The 12,344-nt window shown below is 42.7% G+C and overlaps 1 protein-coding gene across 3 annotated transcripts in view; it reads right to left on the reverse strand.

Annotated features, from left to right (window-relative positions):
- Nucleotides 1–12,344, reverse strand: part of ADAMTS6 (ADAM metallopeptidase with thrombospondin type 1 motif 6) — a 303,817-nt gene that overhangs the window by 12,892 nt on the left and 278,581 nt on the right. For all 3 annotated transcript variants that reach the window (XM_042841735.2, XM_024107369.3, XM_042841736.2), the window contains 2 exons: nucleotides 9,794–9,998; nucleotides 4,203–4,379 (listed from right to left, as the gene is read on the reverse strand). In XM_042841735.2, coding sequence (XP_042697669.2) covers nucleotides 4,203–4,379; nucleotides 9,794–9,998 — 382 coding nt within the window. The remainder of the gene's footprint in view (nucleotides 1–4,202; nucleotides 4,380–9,793; nucleotides 9,999–12,344) is intronic.

Here is a 12,344-nt window from a genome sequence, read left to right on the forward strand (position 1 = left end):
CGGGCCCACCAAAGGGGGCGTCATGCGCAGGGTTTGCCTGATTCCTACCTGACCTGCCAAGAGCCAGCTGGGCTGGCAGAGGCGGCAGGCAGGCAGGCGGAGCAGCAGCATCTGGAGCTGGGGCGAGGGACCCGAGCTGCAAGGGGGCATTTGGATGAAAAGCCGAGCCAGGTGACTCCTCTGGAGCAGGGGTGCCCCTCCTCCCCCCTGTGCCACAGCCGTGTAAATCCACCACTGTTCCTGTCCCCTCTCCACTCCAGACTAGGAGCGTCCTCCTGTCTGCTGTGTGTGTGTGTGGGAGCTGATGTCGGGGTGTCCCTCTCCCGCTGTGTACCCAATCTCCACTGACCTGGGGTGACAGGACAGGGGGAATTTGTGTGTGCTGCTGTCTCTCTGGGTTCAGAGCTGCTGGCAGCTGCTTGTGTCTGAACAAGCCTTTAGGCGCCTGACCCTGAGTGTTTTCTTAAAGAGACAGTGCACTCATACACTCAGGCAATGGCTACACTACGAGGCTTTTAGCGACACAGTTGTGCCGCTACAGCCCTGCCGCTAATTCGCACAGTGTAGCTGCTGTTTGTTGGCAGGAGAGAGCTCTCCTGCTGACAAAAAACTTCCACCCCCCCCATGAGCGGCAGCGGCTTTGTCGGCAGGAGAGTGCTCCCGCCGACAAAGCACTGTTCACACCGGCACTTTTCATCAGTAAAAATTTTATCATTCGGGGGTGTGTGTGTTTTTTTAATACCCCCTGAATGACAAAAGTTTTGCAGACGAAGTGCCAGTGTAGACAAACCCTCTGGCACACACACACACACTCCCCTCAGTACAACACACACTGTCACACACACACACACACACACACTCCCTCTCTCTCTCACACAGTCTCCCTCACACAGTCCCCCCAACGCACACACCAGGACTCTCTGCATCCAGGTCACTTTCCCCACCTGTGGCGAGGATTAGGAGCTGCTGCCGCTCTCCTACCCTCTCCTTATGCAGCCCAGGTGGGGACAGTGACCTGGACGCAGGGAGCCCTGACCTCGCTCCTTGCTCCTCGCCACCTCACAGCCCCCTAAGGGTGTGTGGGGCAGAGGAGCACCAGTCCAAGGAGGGGAGTGAGCAGCAATGCCAGCTGCTCCGTCACTGCATCCAGGTCAGTTTTACCATGTGGGTGCAGGAGGAGGATGCAGAGGTTAGGGGCACAGGAGCGGGGCAGGGATTGGAGTGAAGAGGGCACAGTGCAGGTGTTAGAGGCACAGGGGTTGAGGCACAGGAAGGGGCAGGCTTTGGCGTGAAGAGGGCACAGTGCAGAGGTTAGGGGCACATGAGGGAGATTCAGGGGGTAAGAATGAAGGGGGTGCAGGGATTGGGACACAGGAGGGGAGTCCAGGGTTGGGGTGAAGAAGGCACAGTGCAGGGGCTAGGGATGAAGGGAGGGTGGGGAGCCCATGGGGGCAAGGAGCTATAGGGGGGCATACCATGCCCACAGGGGCCAGGGGCACCAAAATGCAAGTTCGTCCAGGGTGCTATTTTCCATAAGGCCAGCCCTGATTGAAGTAGCCATGCTGCCAGAGGGAAAAAGGACTCATACTCCATGCATGCATACAGCTGGAGTTTCCTTTTCTCACTGATTCCCCAGACGTACAGAAGCTTTAGCCTTGCTCACTTCACAACCTACCAATACCCTTCCCATGTAAGGCAGAATAGCTGGACACTGCTAAGTGAACACAATAAAGAGTTCCCAGAATCCTCTGTTCCCATTCTTTAGGTCTTTTCAGTAAATAAAATGCACGTTTTATTTTCAAACTTCCACTAGAGCATAATTAATAGAAAGTGCAGAGCAATTAATAAAAACAAATAAATAGTAGCTGACAGTGTCCCTTCAAGGATTTAATGATGGACAGAAACCTTTGAGTTTATGTCTCCTATGTGATGTTATTCTAACAGTATCTGTTGTTTTAGACTATTCTTTTAAACAGTAATATGGGGCACCACGGGAACTACTGATCAGGGCAGAAGTATTCATCTCAGCAATAAGGACCCCCACCCGCATATATCCCAACAAGGGGTTTCTTCCAAATAGGCACAGAGTAGCATACAGGCTCTGCACTATTTCTCACAGAAGCCCTGGAACAAGAGGTGTATCATTTGCATGAGTAACTGTTGTTATAACTGAGTTGATTCCATGCATTTTAGCGTGGGGGGAGGTGTAACCAATAGTTCTTTTCAAATGGAAATGCTTTGGCCATTCCAAAACATGTTTTGCTGCTCTATAACTAAACAATGGCTTAACTGATTTACATCAATTTAAGAGAAATATGCATCTGCACTGATAACATGCATGTCAGCATAAGATAGATCCTTAATAGGGCCAATATGGCCAACTGCTGTTCCCTGAGTACTCCAACTGAATTCAGTGGATCAGCTCACATGAAGAGTAAACTACTGATGGAACTACAGTTTCAAGGATCAAGCTCTTACTTAATAACAAGCCATAAATCATACTTTAGATTGCTAAATCTTAATCAAAGAGAGAGCATGTAGCTCTATATATAGCATAACCAAGGTACATTCATTGCCTGAACTGTTCTGCCTATGCTATAACAACTCAAACCACAGTCCTATGCTATAGGTAAGCATGTCTCTGTATATAAGATTTAACATGTTTTTCAAAATCCATAGACGTCAATTAATGCTGCATTTGTACACCTATTGTCAATGTAAGTCAACCTAGTAATTTTGGTGTAATAATACTACTTCTATTGTACCTTTCAACTAAAGAATTCAATGTACTTTTAAACTATTTATTAAATTATGCCTTGCAACATTGCTGTACACCCCAAAACACTCGCTAGCCTTTTTACATGTGAGTAAACTGAAGCGCAGAGGAAAAGAGATAATGCATACCTTCCCATAGTCAACTAGTGGGAAATTCAGATTTAAACTCAGAAGTTCTAATTCCCTATTTCATGCTCTAGTCACTACACAACACTCATTGTAATGCTCACTGAATTTCAAATTTCTAACTGCTTTAACATTCACCAGCTCTGGTTAATTGGGATAAAAAATTATTAGTAAAGTTTTACTGTTAAATTAGTTCACTGTGGCCAGTATCATTTTTGTTTCTAGTCTGTTTCACATTCTGGCTTACAAGCACTAACACATGCAGGTATTTTGAAGGTCACAAAACGACAGGAGAATATTTTTAAATGTTTTAAATAGAACAAGAAAAAAATCAGAAAAACATTTCTATTCATATTAGTTTTAATAGCTCACTTCATATATGGGATCCTACATGTATATGTATATTTCTCCAGGGATTATGTCAATAAACATTTTTCATGTATCGCACTGGTGGGAACTGGCATGCAGAATCCTGAACTGTGAGCTTGTGGATATTTATAAACCTGAAACTAGCAGATGGTGTCTTTTTAGGAATCTGTCAAAATATTGCCATGAATTTTCTCTGGCATGAACCTTATTGCTTCTGTTTGGAAACTATATATGATATCCTTGACCCATAGAAGAGATATAGCACAGGCAGAAGCAGCACAAGTTTCACCACACTGCCACCTCCACCAAACATGGCTGAAACCTTGTCTGGAAGAACCATCTCTAGTAATGAAAGAGTAACAATAACAATAAATAATACTTTGCATGTCAATAGGACTTTTTAATCAAAATTCTCCAATAACTTCATAACAGTAGGTACATATTTTTAACATGGGGAAACTGAGGCAATGATAATTTAAATGACTTGTCCAAGGTCTCACAAGAAGGCAGTGACAGAAGTGGGACTGGAACAAAGGTTTCCTAGCTAGTAGACCATGTTGCCTCTCCTATAAGCACTAGTTGAATCTCTACTCCCATTCAATTTCTTTTACTTCTTCTGTAGGAATATGAACAGGTGTGAAAATCAGTGCTAATTACAGAGTTGGGATTATTTTTCCCCACCAACACTTGTCCATTAGGAATTGGACTGAGACTAGTTACTCATTTTATATAAACGAACAGACAGATATCAGAAGGTACCTAGCTGTGGGCACTATCACCCTGTGTAACATTCCAGTCTGAGACAAAAGAGGATGTCACCTGAGGCATCCCTCGCTCATTTCCAAGAACAAAATATCTTCCTTTTTAGAAACTGCTGATGGATATTAATAGCAAGAAAAGGTAGCAGATAGTTATATGGTCTGTTATTTTACCTGTCCCCAGTCTCCAGTAACCCAGCGAGGAGGGGGGCATCGGCCTAAGCTACAGCGGATGCGGACTGGAGGCTTGCTTTCCTCTTGGCATTGTACAGCTGGAAATGTTTTTGAAAGGTCACTGCTTTTGCACAGAACAATCCGATGTTTGAATCCTGGACCACATTTTGGAGTGCACTGGAAAAATATGCAAACAAATTTATAGTTACAATTTGAAAAGACAATAAATATTTCAGAAATATTCTTAAGAAAGTATATATTCAGGTACACTTATACCAAACTATGATCACAATTTCCACAAGATCCAAGATGTCCCCTGTCTATCCATAGTAGGGATGAGACCCTCATAAAGTATAAATGAGATTTGCACTCAGATTAGGGTGACCAGATGTCCCGATTTTATAGGGACAGTCCTGATTTTGGGGTCTTTTTCTTATATAAGATCCTATTACCCCCCACCTCCGTCCCGATTTTTCACACTTGCTGTCTGGTCACCCTAACTCAAATGCTACAGTGACGGACACTGAAAATCTTCACAGATACTGAAGTCTTTATAAATGAGATGGTTGGTGATTGATTTTCTTCATTACCATTTTCTAACATATTTTCCTTCCTATCATTTACCTTATTGTACTGCAACACATTCCTAATTTTCAGTGTGTAAGCGAAGTATACCAAGTACATCAGTACTCCGAAAATAAATCCGAGTGCATTTCAGAGATTAATGTGGAATCCACTAGCACACAACTCTCAGCAGAACCAGTGAAAGCCTCTCTCTACATCCCATATAGACTAATAAAATACAGAGGATGGAGGGTGACATACTAGAATACAGCACAAGAAAATTTTCAACATATGTAAAGGTGAGTGCATTAGTGGGGTGTGTAGAAATGAGATTCTTGGACCAAGGTAGGAACTTTCCTCCCTTTCTTCAAGTTGTTACTCTCTCTTCCCCCAGATACTGCCCCTCCTTTTTCCTTTGGTGTTTAGCTGCTTTGCTGGCTCTGATAGCAACAAGGTAATGAAGCAGGAACTTGAATGGAGGCAGGTCTGAAGTCCTCCATGCTCATTTCTCTTCCTTCTCATTATTCTATCTCCCCTTGCTCCTCCCTTATTTTGCTACTCTCCATTACCCGTTACTAACCCTAGCAGAGCAGCAAACTGGGAAGAAGATAGGGAAACAGGTACCAAGGGGAAAGAGACAAAAGAAGACAGAATAACTTCAAAATTCCACCCAGTGAAGTTCCTGGTACCTGTTTGCCTCCATCATTCAAGTAGGAGATTTTGACAGAGAAGCAGTTTCAGAATTGCTTCAGAATTGCATAATTGCATGTGCATCTCTTTCCTGCAAATTCACCAGTAAGATATTTAGATGGGAATCAGTTTCTGATGGTACACAGGGCCTGTACATAGAATAACCTAAATCTGTCACAATATTTGAATTCCCTTTCTGGTATAAGCAGCTGCAATACGTACTACCATAGTATGTGGGAACTCAGAGCAAAATTCACGGGTGAAACAACACAGGAATTCTACATCCAAACAACGCAGAATATGGCAAACACCAGAGGGAAAAGATGTAAGCCCCTATCTGTTGTAGCTACTGGGAACAAGAGACAAAAACATCCTTCAGAAAGAAAATTTCCTATGGAGACACAGCTGAAATTCCACTAAATAAGATGAACTACACTTTGTCCCAGCAATGAAAGTGAAATAAGGAAATAACAACTTAAGTTGCCTACAATAATACTGAATGACCAAAAACCAAAGGCATCACTAGAATTCAACAAAAAGAGTATGGGCTAGTCTACACTGCCGCGGCAGCGCTTTAACATGTCTTGTGTAGTCACAGCAGAGCGCTGGGAGAGAGCTCTCCCAGCACTCTAAAAATCCCACCTCCATGAGGGGAGTAGCTCCCAGTGCTGGGGCACTGTCTACACCTGCGCTTTACAGCGCTGAAACTTGCTGTGCTCAGGGCAATGTTTTTTCACACCCCTGAGTGAGAAAGTTGCAGCTCTGTAAATTACCAGTGTAGACAAGCCCTATGTCTCCAAAGCAAATGAAAAATAAAATGCCCACACAAACAAAAAACTGGGAATAATGTTCCCCATTACTGCATGCTTTCAGAATTTTTGACTCAGTTAACAAATGGAGGCAAGCATGACTAATGGTAATATGAATGCAAAGGAAGAAATGCTTGTCTAAAAAGTCTGATAAGGATCCTCCCAAGAAATCCTAGAGCAATTTTTGCTGTTTTGATTTTATTACCTTGAGATACTTTGAATAAATATAAAATACAATCATTATTTACTGCAAGGGCGGTAATGCAGCCAAAACTCAACCATTTCAAGGCATTTGGAAATTGGCATGGCAAACTGTCACCCTGTCACTAAAGAATGACTAATTACCCTGTGCTGCCACAAGCTACTTGTTAGTTTTAGCACACCATTCCCTACCATGTGTAAACACTTTTACATTATCCCATTGGTCTATATATATATATTTTCTTTCATTATCTCTTTCTATCTTTACACATTGTATTTTGTAGAATATTTCTGGCTTTCCATATCACTGCTTATATGGATGATTTTTAGACGGGGGAAAAAAGCTTTAGGACAACAATTAATTTCTCAACCTAGTCAAATTGCACAGATACTTTAACTCCACTAACCCAAAAGAAGCCTGAATCTATTGTTCCTTTTCTCTAAACAAGCTATTTCCGATTATCAGTTTTCATCAGAGATAAAGAGGTACAACTCCTTGCTTATCTGATGCTCAACAAGCATGTTAGCATATGAATGAGTGCTGGAATTGCTTAGTTTGTGTTCAGAGAGAGTCAGCATTGCAGCAAGTGTGTTAGTTGTTTTTAGTACAACAACAAAAGCTGAAGAAGAGACTTTACATTCCCAAAGATGACAAGCTTTGACTTAAATGGAAGCAGAAGTGGACATTGCTGCTGCTTTCTATTACAAATATTACAGGATACATCATTTTCATGCTACCCTTAGAAAATAATAAAGAAGTATTATCTGCTACATGAAATAAGTATATACTTTTAATATATAATAATTATTTTTCTAGGAAATGCTGGATAGAAAAATAAGCACTTTCTCATTATATTAAAAAAGTTCTTACCAGTTGAGACACACCTCCAAGCTACTCTAAGCAGAAATGTATAAATAGAAATATGTTCTTATTTGCTCAGAATCTTGTCAGAGCACCCACCAAGATTTCTGATTTAACAGTGCTCTAACCCTATTTTGGATGAGGAAATTTCTGTTCCAAGATATCCTACACAGACCGTACAGAAGTTTATATATGGGAGCCATAAAACTCCTGTAGCTGCTCACAGAGTTGGAACATCAGCAGTCCCAGGGAGATGGTTTAGTAAGCAGAATGCAGGTGAAGGAGTCAAAGGTGCCTAATAAATGCAATGTGCTACAATGCTCCACAGTTTATCATGGGGATATTATTATTATTTATTTGTATTGTGATATACACACAATGGAAAGATGATTCCTGGTCCCAAAGGGCTTACAATCTAATCAACACCACATAAGTGGACTATAAAAGGTTTTTCTGTCTCTATCTCCTCACTTACTCCCTTCCTCCAATCACCCTTCCTCTTTTCCCCCTCCATTCATCTCTTTCTTCCTACTCATCCTCTTTCTTCTCCAAACTATTCCCCCAAGCCTTGGATTAACTTTTAATGGGGTGGGATGCTCTGTGCCTTCTTCTCTCTCAGGAAGTGGATGACCAAGTAGGGATTGCTTCCAAGCTTTGCCACTCCACTTCTAACACCAGCTTGAATTGCAGGGAATAGGCAAGTAGAGACGAGAGAAGAGAGGGGACATAGTACATGCCTCCTGGCATGTTTTTAAAAACTCACTCACAATCCAGGAGGCTTTTAAGGCCCTGCTCTATACATAGAGATGTTGCTATAGGGAACTGCTTTCTGACAGATATTAAGGATGTAAACCAGACACCTTCTTAGGAAAAAGTACTCCAGGAAAAGGGGTCATTCTTTTAAGACTGTATAAACCCAGAGACGGGTCAAGATCTGAGCTCTGTGGCTGGCCCATCTTTGTATTGTCCAAATGAATGACATAAACTTGTGACAAAAAATAGAACCTTTGGAGTCCAAGCAATAGCGTCAGCATAAAGGACTAATGATGATCAGAAGCTTTTAAAAAAAAACAACCTGTAAATTTTAAAAATATTTTTCTGCTCCTAGTTAAAAAACCAATCACACATTTAATGGAAGATCCCCTATGAAACTGAACGAATGCTTGCCCACTACAGCAAAGATAATAAAATTCTATGTTGGCAAAATTATAAAAAAAAATATTTTTAAGCTAGACACATTTGGTTGGGTTTTTTCCCCCCGTAAGTTAGTGGTGGTTTTCACCAGTGGAGAAAATTGTTTTCAATGTTCATATCAATAATTATTAGACATTATACATCACTTAACATCCCAAAACACACCACAATTCTTTACAAGCTGAAATACAAACTATAGAGAGGGATAGCATCACTCTGAAATTAGGCCATCAATGGAACAGCTCCACAGCATCTCATAGAATCCTGCATCAATAGTTTATGAGAGGAAGTGATGTACATCATCTGTATATGGTGTGGAGCTGATGGCACTGTTCTACGCAACTTCACCATGGCCCCCAGCATATGGGTGTGTGTGTGTGACTGCTGTGCTTCTGTGCTCTGTCTATTTACATATGCCGGAACAGTCCCTTGGAGCTGGAGGCAGGTGTGCCATAACTTAAAACAGCCCCGAGGCTGCTCTAATATAAGATGGGGATCCCACCCTGGAAACTAGGAGTTGCAAAGGTGGTGCACAACCATCTTTGCCACCTTGCCCAAGTAGTGCTCTGCAAAGTTTGAATTCAGCTCAGAACTGGGGCAATGGAATCAATTTCTGTTCTCAGTTGTATGGGTGCACATCCTTTGAATTCAGTAAGGTTGAATCAGCATAAATTGAGTTTAGATCTTGCCTCATACACTAACGGACACTGCCATATTAATAAAAGGTACACTAGCCTCTCTTAGGACTACTGGAGATCCAAGTCTTAGTTCCACCTTTCACATCACCTTACTAAGGTACTTATTTATGATGTTTGCTGGGTTATTTGAGGAAAAATACAGCATTTCTTGTAGCTTTTGATACCTAAGTGCTCAAAAAATCATCATATCCTTTTTTAAGCCATATGCTTGTAAAGAAGCCTCTGGAAACTAAAGTCCCCCTTCTCAATTTATGACTTTGCTGAACAAGGAAGCTACCCCATGCCAACAAACTATTGTGCAGCAGCACTTGTTTTAGCCTTTATTGGCTAAACAACATGCCCCATTGGTTACATTATGACAGTAGGGGAAAATTAAAGAACTTTAATGTAATTTTAAACATGTTTAATGTTCTAAATCAGACAGCTACTGATTTCTTATTAATCCTCTGCCTTTAGATGATGATTTCCAGATGATAAACAGCAATAAAAATGTATTTACATTCAGTGGGAGGAACTCATGACTTGCCCATTGCCAATGAATTAAAAATGCTAATCTGTGTGAAATATCCTTACTTCTGACCAGTCCAAGGCAACCCACTGTGGTGGACAAGACTGATTGTTACAGGGTTCTTTTTCAATAGGCCGGTGTGTTAAACAGTTAATGTTGTCCAGTGTCTCCTCCTCAGATGGTCCAATCTTTCTGATACAGAGAACTGTTCGTGTACGTATTCCTCCATCACAGGTCTTACTGCATTCTGACCAATCTCCTATAAACCACCTATAGAGAGAAAATCAGGAAATTTAAATAACCCATTTCACATATAGAATCATAGAAGTGTAGGACTGGAGGGGACCTCAATAGGTCATCTAGTCCAGTCCCCTGCACTCAAGGTAGGACTAAGTAATAACTAGACCATTCCTGACAGGTGTTTGTCTCAAATGGAGAAGATGATTACACAATCATAAAATCCAAACCTTAGTTTAAATTAATAATCCTAAATTATGTTCAATAACATACATGCTCTTCTTAGTAAAATAAAGTATAAGTAAATTAAAGTATAAGTACAAAACAATGCAAGAGCAGTCACAAGGATGGGCATGAGCAATGAGAAGCCAGTGATCTGCTGCTGGCTTAACAGCAGCCTACTGGCTGCTGCAACCAATTGGGCGGCCTGCTGAAGGCCGGTTGTACTGATGAGGCTGCCTGGGGGATTAGTTCTGCTGCAGGCCCAGATTCCTGACAATAGCCCCCACTCAAGGGTGCTGTCTAGGGACCTCAGGGCCTGGTTTCTCAGGGTAAGCGTGGTGGAAGGCACACAGGAGGTTCAGGGCATGGCGATGTTCTGCAGGTTCCCATGAATGTTCGCCTGGGCCATGACTGTCCCAGTTAATTAGTTACTGTGGTTTTCCTTAGACCTCATGGGAGTCTAGAATCTGCCGAACCACATATTCTTCTTGGCCCTGAACAGTTATAGGCAGAAGAGAGAGAGTAGTATGGAGTGGGAAGGGATTCAAGACTAATAGTTTTAGAAGTGAGACATGGAGGCAGGGTGAATCTTGAGGAAATCTGGTAGCTGTAACTTGTATGTACCCAGGTCAATCTGTTTTGTGCTTTGGAAAGGCCACAGGTACTAATGGTCCAGCTTCGTGGAGGGACAAGTTGATCGCAGATTCCAGGTGGACAATCACACATCGTCCCCAACCCCAATGCCAGGCATTGGCTGGCAGGGCTGGTTGGCATACCGTTTGTAGGTTGCCATGGTGACTTCTAACTGCCTTTGAAGTTCTTGGTGACCTGCTGGATGTGGGCCATGAGTTCGATAACAATGGGCATCATTCTGCAGGATCTGGGTGGTGTCCACCAGTTCTGCTGCTAGTAGGGTCTGTGCTAGCATTGAGGACCCAGGCCCTAGTTTTAAAGGCTCTCAGTCTGTCAGCCTACCAGGACAAGGATGATCTAGCCTAGTGCTCGGAGCAAGCATCAGGACCCAAGGACTAGGGTAAGAGCTGGAGTCAGTAGTCAAAAGCCAAAGCCAAGGGTCAAACCAGAGAGCAGGTACTGGAAAAAGCAGGGGTTCAAGGCAGGGGCAGGACAGAGGCAAGGCTGGGTGCAAGGCCGGAGCAGGAGGAACAAGCAGGAGCAGGTACAATGGTGGGCATGAGCATTAAGAAGCCAGTGAGCTGCTGCTGCTGCTGAGTTAAGAGCCAGCCTGCTGGCCGTCCCCTGCAGCCAATCAGGTGACATGGCCAATCCGTCAGTCTGCTGCAGGCCAGCTGTACTGATGAGGCTGCCAGGAGACTAGCTCTGCTGCAGACTCTGATTCCTGACAGGCTAATTTAGAACCTCACTCCTCTGATGGTTCCTTAATATGGTGCATTTATTTCTTTGCTTTTTCTGACTGCAACCTTTGACTACCACAAATTTTACATATGACCCCATAGAAGGGGCATTTTCCATTATAAAGTTTTACTGCATGGGATCCACAGGTTTTCCTTTGCATTTTCTTTGTCTCCTCTGTTTTGTATTTGTTTTACACAAATTTTGGTGTATTTTTCCTTGTATTTTCATATTTTTGCCTATGCTACTTGGTGAATTATCTGTGTCTGCTCTACTTATGCTCTGCATTTGGATGTGAGCTCGTTCACTAGCTTTGCACATGTCTATAACTCTTTTTAGAGTTAGTGTGGGCTCTCTGAGAATTCTCATTCAAGATCCTGCATCTTTCATCCCTATTACTAATTTATCACATATTTGCTCACCTTTTGATATTTGATAATCATGAATCAGCCATTTTGTGTAGTTTGGTGATATACTGATCTATTGTTGCTCCAGATTCTCAATCACACTCACTGAAAGAAGAAATTACTCACCTTGTGCAGTAACAATGGTTCTTCGAGATGTGTGTCCCTATGGGTGCTCCATTGTAGGTGTGTCTGAGTCCCTGAACTGCTGACTGGAGAACTTCGATAGTACTGTCAGTTGGGTCTGGACATGCACTGTCTCTCCTCGTGCTGCACCATGAGGCTAGCCAATGCATGTGAGCTAACCATCCTCACTTCCTTCTCTACCGCAGAGTCACAGTGAGAATGCCAAAGTAGAGGGGAGGAAGGAGGATCGTGGAGC

This window comes from Chrysemys picta, chromosome 6, assembly GCF_011386835.1.
Source record: "Chrysemys picta bellii isolate R12L10 chromosome 6, ASM1138683v2, whole genome shotgun sequence".
NCBI classification, from domain to species: Eukaryota; Metazoa; Chordata; order Testudines; family Emydidae; genus Chrysemys; species Chrysemys picta.